Below are 24,972 nucleotides of genomic sequence, written 5' to 3'. Positions count from 1 at the left end.
CCCAAAATGTTGTGGTGCATGTCACCTTTGATGCGCCATCATTGGTTTAGAATAAGCTAACATAAAAATGAATGAGGCAATGGAGTCTACAGGGGGCTTTATGCAAGCATACTTTTATAAATCTGATATTGGAAAAATGGTTAAATACCTCCTGAAATCTCTCTTTCCATTCTTGATATAATTCTCTCATATCAATTAATTTGTTTTCTAGCTTTTCAATGGTCCACACCTGAGTACTTTTTCCTTTTCTTTTTACCTGAATAGCTGGTTCACTGACAATTGCTCCTCTCTGCATAACAAAACAAAAACATTTTATTCACAGTATTTATTCAATGTGCGTACTGCCAAAAATCTGCCAAGGTATTCCAGTGATGTAAAACCATGAACCAACATTGAAAACATCTTCAATAAAAAAATAATACATTATTATTGTACTTAATGTTGATCAAATTGTTTATATTTAATAATGTAACATTACTATAATAGCAAAACATTTAACAATAATGTAACAATAATATTAATACTTAAAATTAATTTATTAAAACATGAAAATTCAGTGGTAAAATGCATTTTAAAAATATGTATATCTATATGTTTCTCAGATGCTCACTATGCATTTCTTTCTCTTGTTATATTTGAAGGAATATAATTGAAAATCTGTTTTAAAAGTTTTATCACATGGAATTACTATAGCTAAATGTAGTTTTAAGATTTTATGCATGAATACAAATCTCCCTTACTGACTGTATTGCAATCAACAAAGAATCCTTTATTTTGGCATAATCTTTCATGGTTACATCCACTTCACTGAATACATCACAGTCAGCTATTTGTTAGGGGAGCTGAGCATGCGGGCAAAATACAGCAGTTTTCTAACAGCTTGTGTGACCATACCAGAATATGCCTGTGTGTGAAAAGTGGCATGCTAAATGAAAGCTTTTATCTCATTTTAGGTTAACAATCTATGTTCTGAGTATTCCAGACATATTCATTAATGGAAGTGATCTGTGCACCCACTGTATATACAAGACTTCCGTCTTATCAAATGTGAACTAATAATGATCATCAACAAGTTCTTAGTTTAATTTTGTGCACCCGTGATTACTTGTGGATGCTTTAGTACATGTGTGAATCTCTATTTATATTGATATGTACAGGTTACAGAAACAAAAATGAAAGAAGCTGCTTATTCTGGGTGTATAACTATTCTCATTTGATCTACTTCATGCACAAAAATCAGCAAATTTTATCTTGAATGTAAAATTATTGTGGACTTTTTGACATTTTATATAATACTACTTTATATAAAATAGTAAATTTTCTTACCTTTCTATTGGCATTCAAATTAGCAGCAGGGATCTGAAGTGTGACTTGATAATCTGTTAATTTGCTCATTTCTTCAGCTAAAAAGTTCGCTTCCCTTACTAATGCATTGGCTTTAACTATTTGTTCTCTTAGTTTTGCCAAGCTTTGTCGAAATAATTCATCTCTACAAAGGAAACAAGATATAAATAAATCAAAAATGTAATTTAGAAACCCAATTTCTAAATACTATTTAAAATACTATTGAGGAGACTATTACATTATTTTCAATAAATTCTCCATGAAAAAGCATGAATTTAGTCACCAGATGTAGAGTTCTAATGAAAATTAGAATAATCATGCATCTGAAAAGCATAATAGCACTAACATTAATATATGTAGAATTTATAATTAAAAATTCAAACAAATTGCATAAATTAATCCATCTTTACAGATGTTTTAAGATACATTATTTATAACTAGGTTTTCTTGGAAACTGGAATCTAGTTTATTTGATTTATGGGACCAAACTCAAACTATGCAATATTGCCTACAGATTCTATATTTTATTATTTTACAAATAACACATGAACAAAGGTTCAAAGAAAACTAAAGCTTTCTGATAAAATCAAGAGCATGTTCTATTTTTAAACAAATATTTAATCTGTTTTTATTCAATGATTTCAAACAAGAAAAGTCTCTCCAGATTATCCCACAAACCAGGATAAAATATTTTATATGTTAGTATGTAGTAGCCACATGGTTCAGTAGGCCTATCCCAAAAGTGCTTTAAAAAGGCAACTGGACTTTTTCTTCTCATCCAAGAAGCTTCTTCAGTTTCAAGAAACATCAAGAAAGTTCAGTTGCCTTTTTTAAAGCACTTTTGGGACAACCATGACCTGAATGACTGAGAACCTCCATAGATGTACAATGGGCCTAACTCAGCACCACTTGTTCAGCTACCATTCAAAGGTATGATGACTCTCAACAAGAGGACTTGTTCGTCACAGTTGCAGCCATCACAGCATTTTGAGTCACATGATTGTGATTCAGGCACTTGGCAGCCGGCTCGCAATTAAGATGATTGCAACATCCTGTGATCATTGCCATTCGTGACCTTCACTGCCAGCTTTCAATAAGCGAAGTCAATGGGGAAGCTGGCAGGTCGCAAATGGTGACTACATGACTGCAGGATGTTGAAATCCTATGGGATTTACCTAATGACAGCAAAGGGAACTTGTGCAACTGCTGTGGTAAATCAATGCGGTCAGGTGACATCACATTTTATGACCATGTCGCTGAGTAGATAACCCTTTTATATCACTATTGATTCAAAATTATTTCAAGATTTTTTTGTCCTCCAGCGCAATCTCTCGGTTACTTAAATACCAATATTCTTACCTCTCTTCTGACCAGAAGTTTATTTTCTGCTGAGCAGTCTGGGCAGCATCTGAAAGGCTGCCACCACACTGCTGATAATGCCTTTCTGGAGAAAGCTGTTGCCTGAGCTGTTCCAGCTCCCGCTCATACATTATCCGCTGTTCTTCCAAAGCACTCCGTTTTTCTTCCAAATACTGTTTCTCCAACACCTGGACCACATTTTGCAATGGATCTAGACAGAAAGGAGTCCATGCCATTTTAGAAATGATTTCCAGTGGGAATGCTTAATATAACAGTATCATTTTCTGAAAATCCTCCTAGGCTTCACAATCTTACGCACTGATCTGATTAAAATGCTACCCCAATATGCATTTTGCATAGTTTGGCTCTGTTACTTAACATGGAACATTTTCACACCTACAATGTTTTAAAGTGGAATAAAGGACCTGACCCACCCACCCACCCCCAAAAGAAGTATATATTCTAGAAAATGCACAAGACAGACTCAATTTCAACGATTAAACCCCATAAATTTTCAGGAAATATATTTAGATTCCATCTATCAGAAAAAAAATAACCTTGGGAAAAAGTACTTCAAGTTTTCTGTTAGAACATCTACTTACAGAAAATCACTACAATCACAGATTATATTGATACAGAAAAAGTGTCTCTTTTTTGTTATATATCAAGACAACCCAGAAACCTGTCTGGTTTCAGCATCCCTGAACACCATTTTCTCACCATTGCTGTTTAGCATTTTCATTATAACTTCCATTTGTGCAAATTCATAGTTATAGTCTGGTTCTGAAGAAGCTTCACTGGCTGCATCTAAATCATGTTCTGCTTCATGTTCTTTTTCAGAGTCTTTAAAACAATCTCGACGCTTTCTCTTAGGAAGATTAATTCTATATGAAAAATAAAAGGTACCAAAATGGTTTTTAAATGAACTTGTATGAAGGAACTGGGGACAGCAGGAACAGACATACTTGCTCCAAAACTTTGGAAGCAAAACATGCGATTATAGTCCTTGCTCATCCTACAAAATGTGAATACAAAAGTGTACTGCTAGCTGTCCATCAAGCCCTTGAAACATCACTAAAGTGTTGCTATGGAGGATCATTATGAAAGACAGCCTTGCACTAGTAGCAGAAAGCCAGGATGTATTATGGTAGAGATTCTTAGATCATGGATAATTATTCCCCAAGAATGTACTCTGGGAGTAGCCTGGGGATAACGGAACAATTTATAGTTTCTTGTGAGTCAAGTTTGGAACTGCTACCACGGAGATACTTGTATAAAGCAACAGTGCCTAGGTTTTTTTGTGGGGATAATGTCATTATTTAATCTCTGAAAGGGGGTAATTGGGTCAAACATTCTAAAAAGCACTGTGTTGAAGTGTCAAGTCTTCCTAGTACCAATGGTAAATGTGATAAAATGTGATTTTTCTTTTTTTAAAGAATAAAACAATTTTATATTATGAAAAATGGTATTTGTTGCCTTTTACTATCAAGATGGTTTGTGATGGATATTGCTGAATATTAAAAGCTGATGCATGTGATAACCAATCTAACTGAATTTAGATTAAATTAATTTCAAATTCTCTTCCATATAGTTGTCATAGTATGAAATAGCTTAAAAAAATATCAAGTGGACTGAATAAAATCCTAGAAATAGTTGCTGGCGCCTGTATATCACTATCTCAAATTGATAAAAACTAATTCTGAATTTTCAAACATAGTAACTTTTTAATTAATGCTATTTGGAATTATCTTTTGCAAGCAAAATAATTCACTTGTATATATAAATAAAGTAAACTAAGTAAAATCTTGATATTGACTCTTGGTGGTTTCATGGACAAGTCCATGTTATTTTTTTTTACAGGAAAAATATGTGCTTTGCTGCTATCTTCTTCAATAATGTTTTTTGACTTCAAAGTCTGACCTTTGGTATTCCTAGTGGTCTCTCATCAGTGCAAAGTACAATCCAGTTCCCCTCATGTTTAACTTTATGACATCAGAAAAAGGTTGGCTAGGTTGTCAGTTGTCTAGTATTCAGTTCAGTTGTCTAGTATTACAACTGAACTACTATGGAACATTAAAAACAAATACCTAAAAAAGTGGTTGTTTCCCCATAAGATTCTATCTCCATGCCACAGCTGAGTCACAGAACATACCAGTGTGCCATTTACGCATGATCTGAAAAATAAAATACGTTTATAAGACTAAAATCACTCTTCATATTCAAGTTCCCACACGCTAGTGTGGATAATACTTCAGCAAAGTCCAGTCTACCAGGGAATTATTCTAGTCTGTAAGATCGAGCAGGATGAGTAAGCACTAGACATTTGCTACCTCTTTCTATGAGAGAAACAGAAAGCCTGGTCATGTCTCTTCCCTCTTTTGTCCTTTAGTGAAAGAGTGGATAATCACTGCCTTTTTGGCTGTGAATTAGCCCTCATTCCCCAACAATCTGGGAAGAGTTCCAAATGTCCCCTTAGACAGGCTATATTTAGTAAGTGCTGGATTGACCAGCCGTTTCAAATCGCTGCTGGGTCACTATGATATTAAACTATATTGATGCAGCTCACTGCTTGATAGGCTAAATACAATTATGTGGCCATTAAGTGTAATGGAATACAGAAGTGATAAATCTCTCATTGCTCTAGTGCCTTTGTAGGCTGCCTGCCCCAAGACTTCATCCAAGTGATTTGATTTGATGCTAGGCTAGAGAAATATAGCATAATTTAAATGGCATTTGAATAGCTACACTCAACCCAGCAAGCTGTTGTAGCATGTATGGCAGGAAGCGAAGAGAAAAATAAAAAGCTGAAAATCAGAAAACTGCTTAGCTCATCTGGTGAGCCACAAACGGGGTGGAAATGAGTGGGCAAGGAGAACTTGTGTAAACTTTCTAGAAAATATCTTAACCAGGACACCTCTGAACCTCAATAACTCTGCTCTTCTGGAAAGTGTATAGATGGCTTTTTATAAGCCACCCCAAAGTGAAGGTTGCAATAGACTGGAGATAGGGATTTGTGCATATGCTTGTGGGGCAGAATTGGTGTGCTGATGTATAAATAAACAATGGCAGTCCTGAAGAAAAAAATGATTGACTCTTGCACATACACATGACCGGATGGAAGATATAAATTATGGCCTTACACACCCCATAGTAGAATCATACTAGACTTCTCCATTAGACCACCCAACTCCCCATTGAAATGAGATCTATAAAGTCATGAGAAACTTGCACTGCAGATGCTCCATCTGAATCTGATGGCTGATGGCTGATTGTATGAAATTCTACTGTGGTCTTATAATTACAACTAGAATTACTTGATAATGAGCAGCCCCCATCAAAGGCTACCATTTTATCCCTTACTAACTTTTACTACTCGTATCTTTCTGTATTTTACAACATTTTGCAAACTAATGAGACAGAATTTTTTATACCTTGTATATTCCAGTTTTGGGAGTATATTAGTAGGTTACCCATTTTCTTAACTTAATACAAACATGAATGAAATAAATTTTGTAAACTTTGTATTCAGTGTTAAATCATCAAGGATTTAATTAAGACTTCAATTCTTCCTGACAAAAACATATTTGCTGCAGTACATCCCTGCTGTAAAAAAAATGGGGAAATAGCCAATGCAGTGCATGTATTTAAGTAACTGGGTCACAGGCTGTTTACTGCATGCCATCTGCAGAAACCTAGTTTAAATCTCCTTAATGAGACATTTACTTAAATCACTTTGTAATATGAATTCTTCTAATATGCAGTTATTCTGTGGAAGTAAAGTTTATTCCCTATATAAGCCAAAAGAAGCAAAATATACCTTTTATTCTCAGTTTGGAATATAATTTTAAAAAAGTAGCTTTTGTATAACATTCCACTCTGCTCATAAACAGAGGCACATAAACCAGGAAAATAATTAATTTTCCATCTCAATATTCTCAAGCAGATGATATTTAGGCCCAATGTCTTTGTTTTATGGCTGACAATATAAATAATCCTCAGTACTTCAACTGTAAAAAAAAAATCCTCATTTTAAATTCATTTTCCAATCATAAAGAACTTAATTGTTTTTCCACAAGAATCAACAATGAACTGACTTAATTGATTGTCATTGTAATTCTGTAATGTAGTTTGTGCTTATTTAGAAATCTTGGATGAAACACAAATTTAAAAAGTTTATTTATTTATACATTTTTTCCAATGACATGCCTCTTTATTCCATCTGTTTGGAATATTTTTGTTGTTAAGCCTTGAACTTTTATGGTAACACACTCAGATCTTACACAAAACCACAGTGAAACTATTTTTCTATATATTTACATGTTTCCAAACATCTGGCCTTTCCCAATTAAAGAGTAAGAATATTTGTATAAAATCTCTCTAAAGCAATTATACTAAAATCTTACTGAAAAACATTTTCCTGCTTTGTTTTTGGCTTTAAAAAGTGTCAAAAGTGTAACTAATGATAAATGTGTAGGGGAACACAAATCAGCATTTAATCCCAAAATTACTGATACTAATATCTGCATAATGTGAAATAAGGAGGGCTCTTAACCTCAAAACTACTTGGAACCATTAGGCACAAACTTTGTGAAATGTATGCACGCTGTCAAGTTTTTCTGAGGGAAGAAGTCAGGAACAGAAATTAGTACTAGCTAGAATAAACTGTAGCTTTCAAAGTTTAGGCAAGTTTACAGTCTTCCTCTCTTTGTTAATGCAAGGTCCTTTTGTTTAAATTACAAAGGCTCCCAATTTTACAGATGCCCTTACCTTGCATTTTCTTTTGGTGAGAGAGAAACTTCTCCATCTAGTGCAATGTCTATCTCACAATGTTCTGGTTGAATTCCTATCCCAAATAGCTGTATGTCCTGTGAGGTATCCGCACCAACCCTAGTGTGGTCCTGATTAAGACAAATAGAGTGAAAATAAAATCTGCTGTTTCTATCATCCTAAGTAATGATTTATAAATTACAATGTATGCGCAATCCAAACTCAAAATGTTTATATTTACTGTAAAATGTGAAATGAATGATATTGCATCTTTCTACAGAGCACTGCTTTAAACTCCTTTAATCTTCTCTATTTAGTTCCTCCGTGCCTCATGTATATCGAGAGGAAGTATGTCAGAAACAGCTATTTTGAAATCTTTGACAATCACATGCGAAAGCTTCATATCATAAGGGATTCATTAAACACTAACTAGTATATGGATAGATGACTCATAACTTCAAAATACAGGTAGTCCTCTATTTATAACAATTTGTTTAGTGACTATTCCAAGTTACAATGGCACTGAAAAAGTGATTTATGACTGTTTTTCACATTTAAAACCTCTGCAGTATCCCCATGGTCATGTGAGCAAAATTTGGACGCTTGGCAACCGGTTCATATTTATGCTGGTTGCAGTACCCCACCCAGGGTCATACGATCACTTTTTGTAACCTTCTGACAAGCAAAGTCAATTGGGAAGTCAGGTTCACTTAACAACCGTTTACTAACTTAAAAATTGCAGTGATTCACTTAACAACTGTGGCAAGAAGGATCATAAAATAGAGTAAAACTCACTTTAAAAATGTCTTGCTTAGCAACATAATTTTTGAACTCAATTGTGGTCTTAAGTTGAGGAATACCTGTAAAAGATTTACTGGGTGCAGTAGACATAGTAATCTTCCTTTTTTCCCCCCCAAACCCTGTTCGACAAACTTCAATAAAAGGAAGCTTTAAAGAACTTGTGTGGATTATTATTGCTTTTTACCTTTAAATAATAAAGCAACAATTCATTGAGTGCAGGATCTGCATTTAAATTCACCAGATAACATTTGTCTTCTCCCATCTTGATGCCCGAAGATTCAAGAGAAATGCCCATGCTCTCTAATTGCTTTTGTCTTTCCTGTAAAATTCATAGAAGGTTTGAAGTAATAGCTGTTAATTATCTTCACAACAATAAACTTAAGTATTATAAACTGTGTCCAAAAAATCGCAAGTGGAAGAAATATGCTTGCTAATACTTCTCTATAAATACTTATGTCACAGTTTATGTAATAGTGTTGGGTATTGAGTAAGATGCTGTATTAATTTGCCATTTGAGCAGAACAATTTTTGGTATAGTGTTCAATTATCACACACACACACACACACAATTTCGCTATGAGCAAAATCACTGTTCTTCAAAGTCAATAACAGATAGAGAAGAAAAGCAAATGTGTAGAAACTGAAAATGCTCAGCTTTCCTTGAAGAACTCAGACCCACAGATACTAATTTTAATACAATGTAGAATGAACAGTTGCATTTTTCTGTTATAATGAGAAATACTTGCCTTCAAAATGCTGTGACTACCTACAGCATATATAAGACTCAAAACCTCTTCAACCCCAGCAGTGTGTATTGGCTCTATAACATTATTACAAAAATTAAAAATATGTTGCACCTGAGCATATTTAGGAATATAAATTTAGTCCATCTCAATGAAGTACTAAATGCATAAATACCTGTGCAATTTCTTCAGTTTTTCTTAATTTCTCTTCCCAGGTAATGGTGAGTTCTTTTATTAATTTTTCAGATTCCTCCAATTTTTCCTTTAATTCTGGTGCTTTCATAGACTTTAATATTGAAAATACACCTATTACAACTTTCTCAAAATTCCAGAGTGGTTTACAAAATATTTTCATTTCAAAATATTTTATATACAAAATATTTTCATTTCAAAATTATAATTAAATAAATTGGAAAACAGAGATCACAAATCAAATCACTCTCTTGGGGTATATTTGTTAAGTGCAGACATTACTCTTCATTCTCCTTCATAGAATCATAGAATGAATACCGAGTTATTTTTCTCTCTTTTCTTTCCATTAGAACCTCAAAACAGCAACCTTCAACAAAACCCTTTTCTGATACAAAGTTTACAGAAAACTCCAAATAATTAATCTTATCTAAAAGAATTTCAGAATGCAAATGCATTTGCTCCTTTCTCTTATTTCCATTTTACTCATTTTATAAATATTACTGAACAAAACTAAATTTTATCTGCTTTACCTCTGCCTGAGAAAGTTGCTCTTTCAGCTTCTCTACTTCTTCCCGGAGTTCTCGGATAACCCTAGCATTGGGATCCTCATTCACTATAGCATGATTTACTATCCTTTTAGCTCTATCTGCGTATCTCAATGTAGACAATGTTTCTTCATAATTATCAGCTGCTGGACTGATTGTAGCTATCATAGCTGTTTGGCTATTTCCTCCCAAATTGTCCTAAAAGGTTTATTAGGGAATAGATAAAATGTGTAAAACAAAATTATTCTTATGCCTGGAATATATTATTTCTTCTTGACAGATACCATTTTAAAATCTATTTCAATTGTAATTGATCTGCTCACCCTTAGACATTTTTAACATTCAGCATTAGAAATGACTACGTAAAAATTAGAATGACAAGTTTTGTCGCAAACCCCAGAAGAGATCTTATTGCAGGATTGCTCATTTTTACTACATATGCTCATTTTACTAAATACCGGCCATTTTTACTAAGTATACCTATGTGCAAGGTTATTTGAGGGCAATAAATGATGTCTCCGTTTTTAAATAGGAATAGAATGTGGCTATTCTATGCCTGTATTTTACCTTGAGAAGCCAAGTGAGTACAGAATCTCGGTAAGGCACAAATTTATTTTTCCCCTTTCCTGCTGCTTGGTCTGCAAGTGATGAAATAACCAAACCTAGTGTTGAAAGGGACCTAAGAAAATAGCAAATGTGATCAGTTTGAGCATGTGACCTACGATTCAGAAAAATGTATACAATTAACAATGCCTTATTCTAAAAAAGCAGGCTGTACAATATGTAATAAACTTTTTGAAGAGGAACAGGAATCTGTAGAAGCATAAGCTGACCTTATACATACATGCAAGTTTAAGACTTCTTTATAACAAAAAAATTATCCAAATGAATCTATTTTAGGATCAATTATTTAAAGACTTTAAGTGTAGTAATGTTATGAATTATTGACAAACATAATTAGTTTTGGTATAGTGTGATGTCCAATACTGTTTATTTGTAATTTAAAACAATAAGAAAAAAAATCCTTTGTAGTATAATAACACCAGTCACATTAAAAAAAATGCCTTTTTAAGACTTCACATTTTGTTCTTCTTTTTTGCCCAAGTAAAACTTTATATGTACTGTAAAGCTAAACAACATTCCTGTACACATAAGCGTGTCATAGAACAGAGGAAAGGACACATCATACACTGGAATGCATATCCTTTCAAATACATATGGAAAGCATTAGTATTTGTGATTCTTGAACTAGTTCTGACTTTTTCAGGGAGGGAATTGGAACAATGACAGAGAATTAAAATAACAAGGTATCTTAGGATAGCATGAGAGACACTACACAGTTAACAAATCCTTGGGTCTGAAATGTCATCCACCTGAGAGTCCTTAATGGAGAGAATTAAGAAATCGGGTAAGCAGTGATCTGCCCAAGTCCCTAGATTATATCAAAATGCTTAGAACAGTATTACTGGATGTTCAAGTCCAAACATCTTAAAGTTGCTAAGGTTGAGAAACATGGTTTTAGAAGATGAAGAACAGATGAAGAGTGAATCTGACCAAGCATTGATAACAACCTTTCTTAAGGGTTACTTTGTGACCATATGGGTGGCAAAAAAATAAATATTTCCCCCTCTTACTGTGTCCATACAGAGCTACCTAGAGGCTCTGTTTAGAATGACCCAAAGAAAGTGACCATGAAAGTGTGGGATCCTGGAAGTGTGCCTCCTCCATCACATTGCCTGCCCTATAGACACCATTTCCCCTGTGATCTGGATGGCCCTCTCTCTGTGGGTCTTTTGCAAAGTCTTAAGACCTAGTTGTCTCCCCATGCCTTGGGCCAGGATGTTAATTAAACCTGGTTTTATGATGTACATCTGAGGAAGAGGGGCTGATTCAGATCTCAATGCCATTGAAATGCATCAATTAAAGTTATTTATCTTTGCTGCTATTGCTGTTAAATTATTATATTTGATCCAATCTGGGTCAGTCACCAGGATCAGAGATTTTGTCTTTCAAACTTTTGGACTTCTGTTGGAGCCCATCTTCAGGGAACTTCTCTGTAGCAGAGTCTCTCTAGCACACTCTGCTAGAGAGAAGTTTCCTGAAGATGGGCTCCAGCATGGGTCCGAAAGCTCGGAAGACAAAAACTCTGGCCATGGTGACCGACCCAGATTGGATCCTACAACATTATTCTGGGACACATATACTCATCTTCATTTGTATTATATTTGAGACGGGAGGCCATATCACAAATCAATGATCATATAAAACCATATGGAAAATTTCTCTCTTTCTCAAAGTATTAGGTTCAGAAATCAACTAATAAAATTGTCTGAGGAGGGAGAATGAACTCACCACCCAGAGTGAGCAGGCATTACTCCTTTCCTCCTGGGATCCAGTGCTTTGGGGCTGCCTAGGAAGGAAGGTTAAAACAGCCCCAACCCCTCCTTAATTGGGAGACTTTGTATATAAAATGGATCAGATGAATCAGGCATGTGTGTGGGTGTGGGAAAAAAGGAGTCAAGCCAGGAAGACAGCAGAGAAATGGGGAAAAAGCACTGAGGCAAGCAACTCTGCGGCAGCCCCCAGATAGAGAAACAAAACTGTAAGTTCTGATGCCCCAAGACCTGCCAAGAGACAGAGGGGAAAGAAAGGAGAAGGAAAAACAACCAGATTCTGCAAAAGAAATAGCTCAAAGGAAGCCCATTAGGTGCAGCGACCTGGCAAGGAGCTCCACAAATCAGCTCCAGAAAGTAAGGACTCTGAGGGCTGGGGAATTGGGGGTGTGGGGATGTGGAGAAAAAACAGCACACAGCAGAATAGCATCTTCTGCTATTCCCTGAAGATGGTCTCCAGAACCAGTCTAGAGGCTTGGAAGACAAAACCTCTGGTCCTGGTGACTGACCCAGATTGGATCCTGGAGAAAAAACTATTTGTAAGTCTATAATGGAGCAGAAAGGATCTTCAAATGACTCTGTGACAAGAGCTGGGGAAAAGGGAAATATTTCAACAGGTAGGAAATAGTTAAGGCAGAAAAATGTATTGCTATGAACATAGAAACAGTATGCAGAGGTAAAAAAAAATAGTTGTAATAGTGACAGGAAGTTGCTAGATTAAGATAGGTAGGAAAATAGAAACAACCATAGAATTAGCATTAAGAGTAGAAGATATAATACTTTAATTTTCTATAAAGCAGCTTTTTGGGGGGGGCTGGACCCCCAAGCTTAGTCTTTGTGCCAATGATCTGTACCAGATTAAGAAAACCCTAACTGATTTGGAAACAATTTAAAACAGGAAAAAACTTTTTGCCTGTCATACAACATATAATCAGCCTGTGGTATTAAAGAAGACCTGGTAATACAATCATAGTATCATTTTTAAAAAGGGAATTGGAAAAATATGCAAGTATACTGAGGGCTATCGTTTCTGAAACCTCAACACTGAGGGGTAGTTGTAGCCCTCAAATATCAGCTACAGTGAGAGCAAGAGAAGAGCATACATTCACCTATTGCTTATGAGCCTCCCAAAGAAGCAAAGTACTATGGTAGCTAAAAATAGCCTTAGGCTAACCAATGAACGGTTATTATTATATCCTTAGAACTAAATGAATACTAAGACCTGCTATAAACATTCGATAATTCAAGTTTAATTACTGTGGCTGACTTAAAGTACTTTCAGGTTAAAGGATAATTATGGGAAAAGGCCTTTAAATGACTTACTGTCTCATCTTGCAAAAAAAAAAAAAAAAAAGAATTATCATAAAATCAAATTTCAGATCAAGATATACATAAGCAATTTAGAAACTCAAAGAGTTCAAGCAGTTCTGGTCTTTTGGCAAATGCTACACTTCACAATGCAACACTCCAATCCTATGTAGTATAAAATTGCTTACCTGAAAAAAAAACCTGCATGGGCTCACTGGGACTTATTTTTAAGTAATTATACACAGAATTATACTGTGAATACATATGCTTGATCAAATTACTGGAAAATGCCTCTAATAATGGCAGAAGCTGCAAGCCTGATTAAAAACCTAATACTGATCAAAATATTGGACAGTGCCGATCCAGATAAAATGCGCCATCACAACGAACCCAGACAAGGAGGAGGAGAGGGGCTTTCATACAAGACAGGGCTCAAGAAACAGAAAACATGATCTGTGGCTATTTTCAAATTCTGCAACAATTCTAAATGTATGGTAATACTGCTCAGAAAAAAAAATGAATTAAGAGGAAATAGGCACATACGTTCAAATATATAATAAAATAGGTCTGCTAAAAAGCATATAAGAAATAATTATTTCATCAGCCATCCATTTCATTAAAAAAGACCATGGTACAAATAGTTTTAGTGGAAGCAAATAAGACAGTTTTAAGGCAAATAAGTTGCCTTAAATTTCTGTTTAAGAAATCCAGTTTCTGGGTCAGAATCTTTTCTTTTGAAAAAAAAAAGTTATTTAGTTAAAACTTGTTTCTTTCATTTACTTATTTCTGAAAAGTACATTAGTTGTGTGAAGGAGCCCTTCAGTTATGATTCTTCCCATTTATTTAATAGCTATACATTTTGAAAATAGGCATTGGTCTTACCTTGAAGGCCAAATTTCTTGATAGTTGTGTCATCGTCCAGATATGGGCTGCTTCAGTCGGATCTGTTGCTGGCTGAGCCATAGTTTTTTTGACCACGCCTCTTGCTCCTCCCTTTGGGGCCCAGTTTGGCGAAGAAGGCCACAGGAACAAGCTCCAACAGGAACCATCATCCTCAGAAATAGAAACTGGTCCAACGGGACAACTGGAAATAAACTTCTTTAACATTAACAAAAAACAAACTGTACAGGCCCTGAGACAGAGGGAGGGGCTGGACGATGACACAACTATCAAGAAATTTGGCCTTCAAGGTAAGACCAATGCCTAATTTCCTTGATCCAGTTGTGTCATCGTCCAGATATGGGACATACCAAAGTTTGGCAGTCCTAAGGGCGGGATGACGAAGGGCCTGGGGAGACCCCTGACCGGTGCACCTGTTGCAAAACCCTCCTGCCAAATGTCGCTTCCGCAGAAGCAAAGACATCTAACTTGTAATGTCTAATAAATGGCGAGGGGGTGGACCAGGTGGCCGCCCTGCAGACCTCCTCAAGGGAAGCCTGAGTTGCCCAGGCCGCCGATGTAGCCGCACTCCGGGTGGAGTGAGCAGTAATTTGACTGGGAATAGGAACCGCCTGGGCTTGATATGCCGAGGCAATACATGCTCTGATCCAGCGACCAACCGTTGCAGATGAAGCTTTATTCCCTAAGGAACTTGGCAAGAAAGAGACAAACAAGGCCTCGGATTTTCTGAAAGGGGCAGTTCGTGTAATGTATATTTTCAGAGCCCTCCACACATCTAAGGTGTGCCACCTCCGTTCCAAGTTATGGGAAGGTCTAGGACAAAAATTGGGAAGAATAATGTCCTGAGTCCTATGAAATAGTGAATTAACTTTAGGAATAAAGGAGGGGTCCAGTCGTAAGACGACTGTGTCGGGTCTGAATATGCATAGATCTTCCCTAACAGAGAGGGCTGCCAGCTCTGAGATACGGCGAGCCGAAGTTATGGCCACTAAGAAAGCTACCTTAAGGGTGAGGAAACGAAGATGGACCGTGCGGAGGGGCTCAAAGGGAGATGCCGTCAAGGCGTCAAGGACTCTGGGTAAGTCCCAAGTGGGATACCTATGAATCGAGGAAGGCCGTAAGAGCCTGACACCTCTCAGAAATTTTCTAATAACGGGGTGGTGAGTGAGCGGCTGTTCAGAGGGCTTGGATAGGGCCGTAGACAGTGCCGCCACATGTCTTCTAAGGGTGCTGTGGGCCAGACCGCGGTCCAAGCCATCCTGCAGGAAGTCTAGGATCTGAGGAGGGGAGGCTAGCAGAGGATTGATCTGGTGGGACCTACACCATCGTACAAAAGCTACCCAGGTGATATTGTAAATCCTAACCGTGGACCTGCGTCTACAAGCCTGTACAGTAGGAATCACCCTATCTGAATACATGTCCCGCTTTAGGAGGGCCCTTTCAAGTGCCAAGCAGTCAGTTGGAGCCACTGAGGCTCCGGATGGGTCAGGACTCCCTGCCTCAGGATGATCTGGTCCGATGGAATCCTCCAATGGTGTGATATGGAGAGATTGACCAGATCCGCAAACCACGGGCGCCGTGGCCAGTGCGGAGCTATCAGGATTATTTCCGCCCTGTCGGCGACCACCTTCTGGAGCAGAGCTGGGATCAGAGGCAGAGGTGGGAAGGCATAGTGAAGACCGGGAGGCCATGTGAGGCGGAGAGCATTGATCCCTTCCGCTCCCGGAGTCGGGAACCTTGAAAAGAAGCGAGGAAGTTGAGTGTTCAGATTCGTTGCGAAGAGGTCTATGCGTGGAAACCCGAACCTGTTGCATATTGCTTGGAAAATGTCCGGATGGAGCTGCCACTCGGCATTGTCTATCTGAGTCCTGCTGAGGAAATCTGCTTGGATGTTTTCTGTCCCCGCTATGTGATCTGCTCGGATGGAGAGGAGATGTTGCTCGGCCCACTTGCCTAGACGAAAGGCTTCCTCCATGAGACGTCTCGATCGAGTCCCCCCTTGATGATTGACATGTGCTTTTGCAGCTATGTTGTCTGTCAGCACCAGAACGTGATGGTTTTGAACAAGCTGTTGAAACTGTATGAGAGCTAGGCGGATGGCCTTCAGTTCTAGCCAATTTATGGGGTTGGACAGGTCTGATGGAGACCAACGACCTTGAGCCACATGCGATTCGAGATGCGCCCCCCAGCCATGAAGACTGGCGTCCGTCGTGAGGGTGATCCTGTTTTGGTCCATGAAAAGACATCCCCCGTCTAGAGAAGGCGATGTCCACCAGTGTAGTGATCGCCTGACTGATAGTGGGACTCTGACAGTGGCCATGGTGTGAGCTTGTTGCTTTCGTTGGAAAGGCAGTAGAAACCACTGCAGGTGTCGGGCGTGAAGGCGTGCCCAGGGGACGATCTGAATGCAAGAGATCATTTTGCCTAGAAGTTTTGACAAGGTGGCCAATGGAACAGAAGGGTTTTTGTGAATGTGAGCTATCATGTCTTTGATGTCGGCTCGGCGTTCCAAGGACAGGTAGACTGCGCCTTGATGTGTATCTATGATGGCCCCGAGGTGGACGAGTCTGTGGGTTGGTACTAAGTGACTCTTCTTGTAGTTGACTAGGAAACCGTGTTCGGTCAAGGTTTGAATTGTGATGTGTAGATCGTGTAAGGCTTGGTCGTGAGATGGAGCTAGAATCAAAATATCGTCCAGGTAAGCCTGGAGTCTTACCGGTTGTTGCCTCAGGTGAGCTGCTACTACTGCCAGTACCTTTGTGAAGACCCTTGGTGCGGACGCCAGGCCGAAGGGAAGGGCCCGGTACTGTAGATGTTTTCCTGCGTAGCTGAATCGGAGATATTGCCGATGCCTTGGAAGTATTGGGATGTGAAGGTAGGCCTCTGTGAGATCTATGGAAACTAGAAAGTCGTTGGGACGAATCCCCTGAAGAATAGAGGTTAGTGAACACATTTTGAATCTGCGATACACTATGTAAGAATTGAGAGATTTTAAATCCAGTATTGCCCTCCACCCCCCCGACCGTTTTGGAACCACAAACAGGATAGAATAAAATCCCTGTTTCCATTCGCTTTGAGGGACCTCCTCTATGGCGCGAATATGCAGGAGATGTTGAACCGCTTGGTCCATCAGGAGGCGTCTGGACTTGCTGCTGTAAGGTGGGCATTGAATGAAACGTGTCGGAGGTGTGGATAGAAATTCTAGGGGGAGGCCAAATGTTACTATGGATAGGACCCAGAGGTCTGGGGTAGAGGCTTTCCACCTGTCTGCGAAGAGAGCCAGGCGGCCTCCAATGGGAGGGTTTGGTGATGAATTACTTACGGCCACGGGACTGGCGGTAGCCGGAGCCACGAAAGGGCCGCTTGGACTGTGTGAATTGTCTGCCCCTATCCCGAAAGGACTGACGGTCCGAAGACCGGCTTGATCCCTGAGGGAAGCCCTGTTGGGAGGTGTTTCCATGGTAATAGGGACGAAAGGATGCCCTCTTGTAATAAGGATAAGATCGTCTGTCAACACGTGTAGATGTTGAAGGAAGAACCTTACGCTTGTCCCGTGTTTCAATGAGGAGGGGCTCAAGTGACTCACCAAATAATTTCGCTGCAGAATATGGAGCTGCAGCCAAACGCCATTTGGCCCGAAGATCTGCTGGCCACTGACGGAGCCAGATCATCCTGCGGGCTGATACAGTAGAGGCTAGGGCCCTAGAGGCGAATTTAACCGAATTTAGAGTGGCATCTGCTGAGAATTGAGTAGCAGCTATGATTTTATTAATATCCTGATGGAGGCGAACCTCACTAGGGGGCACTCTTGCTTGCAATTGCTGAAGCCAAAGGATGGTTGATCGGTTGAAAAAGGAGGCTGAGGCAGCCGATTGAATTGCCCATGCAGCAGCCTGGTGGTTCTTCTTGCACAGGAAGTCTAATTTTTTATCCTCTGGTCGTAGACCCTCGGAAGTATCCCCTGTCACATAGGAGGAGGGAGACGAAAGAGCTGCTACAGGACTGTCCACAGGGGGGACTTGCAACAGTTGAGCAAATTTGGGTGCAACCGTATAATACTTCCTATCTGAAGCAAGGGCAGAGGCCAAGGTTGCAGGGCTAGACCATTGTTTCTTAACCACGTCTGTAAATAATTGAGGGATTGGAACAAAGGATTGTTCAGGAGTAGGTTCAGCAAAAAGTCCCTTTTTATGACCCTGGCTATCTTCTTGCAATTCTTTAATGTAATCATCATTGTCTAGAGCTGCAGTAATGCGTGCCTTATGTAACAGAGACTTAAATTTGTGTGGAGGAAATAACCCTGTAAAGGCAGGTTGATCTTGAATTACGCCCTCATCATCTGATAAATCAGAATGGTGATCCATCTCCAAAGCAAAGGATTCACAAGCCCTTGAAGCAGTAGGGGAATGAGAGCCAGTAAGACTAACTGCAGGAGATACTCTAGCATGAGTGGAATGCTCAGAAATTATTGATCCAGAATGATGTCTTTTATAGGCATCCTCCACTCGAGAAGCAATGGCCCTTTCAATTAAAACTTGTAAGTTTTCTGGCAGATTTTTAAAAGGGTCCTCTGGAATCTGATCTTGCAAGGGAAACTCCCTTGCAGCCTGAGCTGGTGTCACATTTCTGCTAGGAGCAGGAGAAGCCGGGGAAATTATTTGACTTGCAAATGGATTTTGCAGAGTGCTCTGTTCTTCTTGAATAAGAACCCCTCCCTCACCTTCTGAAGACCAAGCTTGGTGAACTTCAACAACAGGAAGGGGGGGAGTAGCGGGGGGAGGAGAGGTTTCCTTACTGGGAATAGCTTTTGAAATTTGCTTCTCTAAAGCCTTATGCCTCCTTTGCAAGTCTTTTTCCTCTGATTTAGAAGAGTGCTTGCGCTTGCAATCTGCTTTTTTCCCCTGAGGCATGGTATTTCCCTCCCCGTGGGAAGAACGCTCTGCCCTTGCAATAGTATACTCACTGCGACCAAGATGTCGACTGCAAAGATTTAGTTTCACTTTCGCCACGTGGTAAGGTAAACAAGAGCAGAGGATCTGGCGTTAGCTCACTGGCTGCCAAGTAACACGTGAGCAGAAGAAACTTGCTCTAGAGGTGACTGTCCAGGAAACCTAGAAACAGCCCCTATAAAGCGCCTTTACAGCCACAAAAAAACCCTGGCTGTAATATTGCCACGTGGAGAGTGTAAGGAAACCTTACAGCTCTCCTGTATAAGCTCCGTTGGTGATATAGGAGGATCACTGGCTAAAAAAGGGTTAAAAAGCCTCCTATTGACTCGTTGGTGGCAAAGCGGCAATTATCACCTCTCCAAAGTGCCGCGGCGCTTCAAAGGACCGCCCTACAGCTGTTCTGCTGTCCCGGGAGCTGAGGGCGGGGGGCGGCGGCCTATTTTAGCGATTCTGGGGTTTGTCCCAGAATATCACTACAAACGGTGGTGGTACAATGGTTTAAGCCCCCTGCGGTGTTGTTGGTGGTATAGATTTAAAAAAACCCCACCAAAGGGAAGAAAAAAAAAAAATTTAAAAAGACCCGGGAAGAGGCTTCCAAAATGGCCGCCGCCTGGATCTATTGAAGAGCCTGATAGAACAGGCTGCTCCAATAAGAGGTATACCGGTAGGCTATTATATGCAAAATAAAACTAAAAATATTTCTTAACTAGCCTAGTAGACCGGAACCTCTGAAAATTACAAGAAAAAATTAAATAGGAAAATAAATGAAAGAAATAAGAAAATAAAAGGTCAAAAAAACTTACAATTTAAATGCAATCGAACAGACCTGGGCTGAGAGCCAGATCTGTAGGAGGTGTTACTCTCAGGCCGACTGAGCCTAAACTGGGCCCCAAAGGGAGGAGCAAGGGGCGTGGTCAAAAAAACTATGGCTCAGCCAGCAACAGATCCGACTGAAGCAGCCCATATCTGGACGATGACACAACTGGATCAAGGAAATTATGTTCCTGTACTCTGTTAATTATTCTTATATTTTAAAATTGTATTTTAAAACCCCACAGATTTCAAAATAGTTTGAAAAAATATGTATTTTTCAATTTCTCATTGTTTCTCATTGTTACCATATCAAAAACTGCTTGGGTTGATTTCAGTGAATTTTCTTCAAGGCAGAAGATCCTGTCTAAATTATATTTCTAGCTCATCAATAGAAAATAAATGCAGAAAAAAAATTAAGACATCCAAGACATAAAAAATACAATTAGCATGTAGTAAAATGACCAGAAACTTGATTTGAAGGCCTTCCTATAAATGCAGCTAGAATCAATTTATCGGTACTTGGATAATAGTTTCATCAGTGCCTTACTTGTTTATGTTGCTGCCTTCCTTCAAACGTTCTCCTGCAGCTCCTGTTTTAGATACTCTCTCACTACCAGCCAGATCAACCAGGCTAACTTTGCTCACTTTCTCTCCAGAGTTCTAAGCAGAGGGGGAAAAAAGCTGAAGCTTTATTAATGGACATTATGATTTACAGAAGAAGTAAAAACTCACAACACATATGCACACAGTACCATGTACGTCCACAGTACCTCACTGATCACATCCAGCATCGAGAGATTTCACTGCTGAAATGTGATGGCCAAATGGCTGAATAGTTTTTTTTGAAAATAAGGAAATCTTTAGAGATAAACCACTATTATTATTCTTAACTTTTCTAACAAAACGGGATACTATTCAGACATTTGGCCTGTGTCATTTCAGCTTATTTCCTCTGTGCCTTTAAAAAAAAAACTAGATGAAAAGATTTGGTCTGCTCCTTTTGCTGGCATCAATTTTCATAACTCCCAAAATTCACTATCATCTTGAAAGGCCAACAGTTGGGAAAATACTCACTTCTTACATAGTATAAATGTTGTTACTGAATTTATCATTATAGCACAACAAAAGTTTACATATTTTTATTTTTTTTCACATTCAAATTACATTTTAGCACAGAGCATTACTATACTATAAGTTACAAGCTACAAATTAATTATGCCCATATGACATTTGAAGACAAGCTTAATGGAGATATACCACTACATATAGTCTTCAACTTACAACCATTTGTTTATTGATCATTCAAAGTTACAATGATACTGAAAAAAGTGACTTATCACACTTACACTTTGACACTTACAACCATTGTTTTAGCATCAGGATTCTAAGCAGATGAACAAATTTCTTTTATTTGTTCATAAAATTTTCATCATACTTTAATTACAAGAGATAAGATTAAGTTGTCCCTCAATCTAGACAGTATGCAACAAAGCTGAGTTTTCCTTTACTGATCTCAGTCTGTCACTCTCTTACCACCAAATACCTAAGGCAGTGGTAGCAAATTTATGAAATGTGTGTCACAGGTGACATGCCACACCATGTCTGGTGACATGCCATGATCCTCTGAAGCTCATCTGAGAGGGCCTTTCTCTTCCACAGCCTCTGAGGTATCTGAAAATCATGCAAGGATTCTCACACGATTTTCTGAGGTTGCAGAACCCTTGCAGGGCTCCCTCATGTGACCTTTGAGAATTTGGAGAATGGAGAGGAGAGTCCGGAGAGGAAGTCCGGAGAGGCCTCTTTTGGCCAAGATGCAGGTGGTGACGTGACATGCCAGCAGTCAAGGTAAGCATTTTCTGAATTTCTGACATGCGGAGGCCAAAAGGTTTGCCATCACAGATCTAAGATATGATTACTGACCAACACTCTTTCATAAATTACTTATGTAAAGTTCCAGATTGCTGAATTGCACCCATTTTTGTTTCTTTCAACAGGCACACATTAAAAAGCTGTATCAAATAAATGTGGTTAAGGGTCATATTGGATATTTATCATTCAATATTTATTTTGGTATTTAATGCAAAATAAACTGTAGTATGCATTGGAAATCTTATCATATTAGAGACTCAATGCCTTCTTTGGCTGAATTTAACCCTCAAAGCATTTTAATTTTAAAACTGTTTTATCTCCTAGTGTCACTCTAGCTCTTTATTTCAGATTTAAAAAATAATCCTTACAACTACAACAGTAGAAATTTCAGTGGACACACGTTCATATTTTACATTGTCATTTATACAATTTTAGGCAAATACCACTGAAATCAACTGGATAAGATTTAAATTTTTCAACATATTACTCAAATAATAACATGTCTTTATATTCAATTCACTTACTCCAGACTGCAGATCATAAAGTGTTTGAGTGATGATAATATTAAATACAGCATGAGAGCGGCTGCTTTCTTCATTCATGTTGGTTGCTGCAACCGTCCGGGACTTATTTCCCTCTGACATTAGTGACTCTATATCCTGATGAATAACATAAAACATTGAACACAACAATTTCCTTTTTCCAATTGCAGCATTTGCAATTTATCATTTTAGATGTAAATAAACAAATACAACTTAAAACATTATATGCATATGTATATTTTTTCAGTCTTATGGAACACCTTTCCTACTCTACACTTACTAAAGTTCCATCTACAGTACTTTCAAAAGCATGGTTAAGATCTATTTTCCGAGGTTAATGTTCAAAATAACCCTAGAAAGATGGAGATATTTCCCTGTTTGTAAATATAATTTTATGCTGTTTTGCTGACTGGAAAGAGAGAGTTGTGTTATTTGCCCTAGGCCCTTACAGTGTGATATATAAATAAATTTAAACTCACTTTTGCCTATAATTGAACCGATAAATCATCTCCAAGTGCATATTCCAAAATAGATCAGAGGCCAACACAAACCCATTTCATCATTTCAGATGAAAACAATGTGTCATCCTACTTATATTAATATTAACTTAATTTAATTGGCTCAAAGTTATTGCAGCTGTAGACATTTTACATTATACATTTTACATTATACATTTCCACAAGTATAAAATAAAATAAAATAAAATAAAATAAAATAAAATAAAATAAAATAAAATAAAATAAAATAAAAACTCAGTTATACATATATGATTTGCAAAATTGTTTAATGTTTGATATACCTAATTCAAAACGTACCTCCAAAATAGCTTAGTCAACTGAAAATGAATAAATCAATATAAATTAATTTTTTAAACAAAACTTGTTTCGTTATCAGTACATCTATTATTATTAGTATTAGTGGCTAATGTGTTTTAAATACTCATTACTGTAAGGCTGTCTTTAGAAGATCATTTGATGGCCGTGGCCAGGGGGGCTTTTTATCAGGTTTGCCTGATACGCCAGTTGCGCCCCTTTCTAGATCGGGACTCCCTACGCACAGTCACTCGTCACTTCCCGCCTGGACTACTGCAACGCTCTCTACATGGGGCTCCCCCTGGGGTGCACCCGGAGGCTCCAGCTGGTCCAGAACGCGGCCGCGCGGGGGATTATGGGGGCGATGAGGTGCTCCCGTGTGACACCTCTCCTGCGCGAGCTGCACTGGCTCCCGGTGGTCTTCCGGGTACGCTTCAAGGTGTTGGTGACCACCTTTAAAGCGCTCCATGGCTTAGGGCCGGGGTACTTATGAGACCGCCTTCTGCCACCAATAGCCTCCCACCGGCCAGTACGCTCGCACAGAGTGGGCCTCCTCAGGCTGCCGTCCGCCAGACAATGTCGGCTGGCAACCCCCAGGGGGAGAGCCTTCTCTGTGACGGCGCCCACCCTCTGGAACAACCTCCCCCCAGAGATACGTACAATAACAGACCTCTGGATTTTTCGTCGGGCCCTGAAAACCTATTTATTTCAACTAGCTGGGCTGGCTTGAGTTAAATTTTAAATTGATTTTAAATTGGGTTGTTTTAATTTACGGCCAAAATATTTAATTATTTTAAACTGTTTTTAAATTTTGTATGTTCTGTTTTTTACTCTGGCTGTTCACCACCCTGAGTCCTATTTGGAGAAGGGCGGTATAGAAATGGAAACAAACAAACAAACAAACAAACAAACAAACAAACAAATAAATAAAATAACTTATATTTTCTCCTCTAATGCACATTTTCCTTGTCTGTTTTTTAACAATATGTTTAACACATGCATAATTTTTATGCAAGTGAATCTGTCTTACCACAAATAACTTTCTTACACATACTGTCCTTATATAAATTAGTCCCCATGCTTCCTTTCTCACCCTGTAGTAAAAGCATAGAAATGCAAATTCATTCTTCAACCCAGGAATACCTTTATATTGACCAAATTCTTACACTTTACTTACTTCAAAGCAAGTAACAGCTAGTTGAGACAAACCATCTACATATGGACCCAAAACTTTATGCTCCCGAACTTTGAGGGATTGCCGACTCCTTTGAGACAAAAATATTGCTATAATTTAAATTTTGTTAGGAAAATTAACTTATTATAGGCCAATGAACATATAAACTTGTTCTCAAAAGTAAAACTCATTTATCAGAAATATAAAGATTTATTTTTATTAAAAATATTTTCATATCTACATGGTAAAAAAACATGAAACAGAAAATGAAATAATGAAATTAACACCCTCCTTGAAAAAAATCTGGTTCCTTTACAAATTTTGTAAAGGTACTAAGTAACCTTTCTAACATCTCCGTAAATGTTTTTTTAAAAAAAGATCCCACTGTTCCATTAAAATTAGCATTTGTATATTCTTTTTAAGACAAAATCTTACAACTAGCAGCCTTAATAAACACTACT

The 24,972-nt window shown here is 38.3% G+C and overlaps 1 protein-coding gene across 4 annotated transcripts in view; it reads right to left on the bottom strand.

Moving 5' to 3' along the window:
- Positions 1–24,972, bottom strand: part of KIF13A (kinesin family member 13A) — a 74,824-nt gene that overhangs the window by 34,930 nt on the left and 14,922 nt on the right. For all 4 annotated transcript variants that reach the window (XM_070940669.1, XM_070940670.1, XM_070940671.1 and 1 more), the window contains exons 7-19: positions 24,515–24,602; positions 22,508–22,642; positions 20,662–20,774; positions 10,319–10,430; positions 9,737–9,949; positions 9,190–9,300; positions 8,456–8,590; positions 7,471–7,601; positions 4,791–4,877; positions 3,424–3,587; positions 2,704–2,914; positions 1,327–1,489; positions 149–289 (exon numbers count right to left, since the gene is read on the bottom strand). In XM_070940669.1, the coding sequence (XP_070796770.1) occupies positions 149–289; positions 1,327–1,489; positions 2,704–2,914; positions 3,424–3,587; positions 4,791–4,877; positions 7,471–7,601; positions 8,456–8,590; positions 9,190–9,300; positions 9,737–9,949; positions 10,319–10,430; positions 20,662–20,774; positions 22,508–22,642; positions 24,515–24,602 (1,804 nt within the window). The remainder of the gene's footprint in view (positions 1–148; positions 290–1,326; positions 1,490–2,703; positions 2,915–3,423; positions 3,588–4,790; positions 4,878–7,470; positions 7,602–8,455; positions 8,591–9,189; positions 9,301–9,736; positions 9,950–10,318; positions 10,431–20,661; positions 20,775–22,507; positions 22,643–24,514; positions 24,603–24,972) is intronic.

The sequence above is a fragment of the Pituophis catenifer genome, unplaced genomic scaffold, assembly GCF_029215685.1.
Source record: "Pituophis catenifer annectens isolate HBS135680 unplaced genomic scaffold, rPitCat1.0.hap2 SCAF_3, whole genome shotgun sequence".
Classification (NCBI taxonomy): Eukaryota; Metazoa; Chordata; class Lepidosauria; order Squamata; family Colubridae; genus Pituophis; species Pituophis catenifer.
This window is presented reverse-complemented; position numbering and strand designations above follow the sequence as displayed.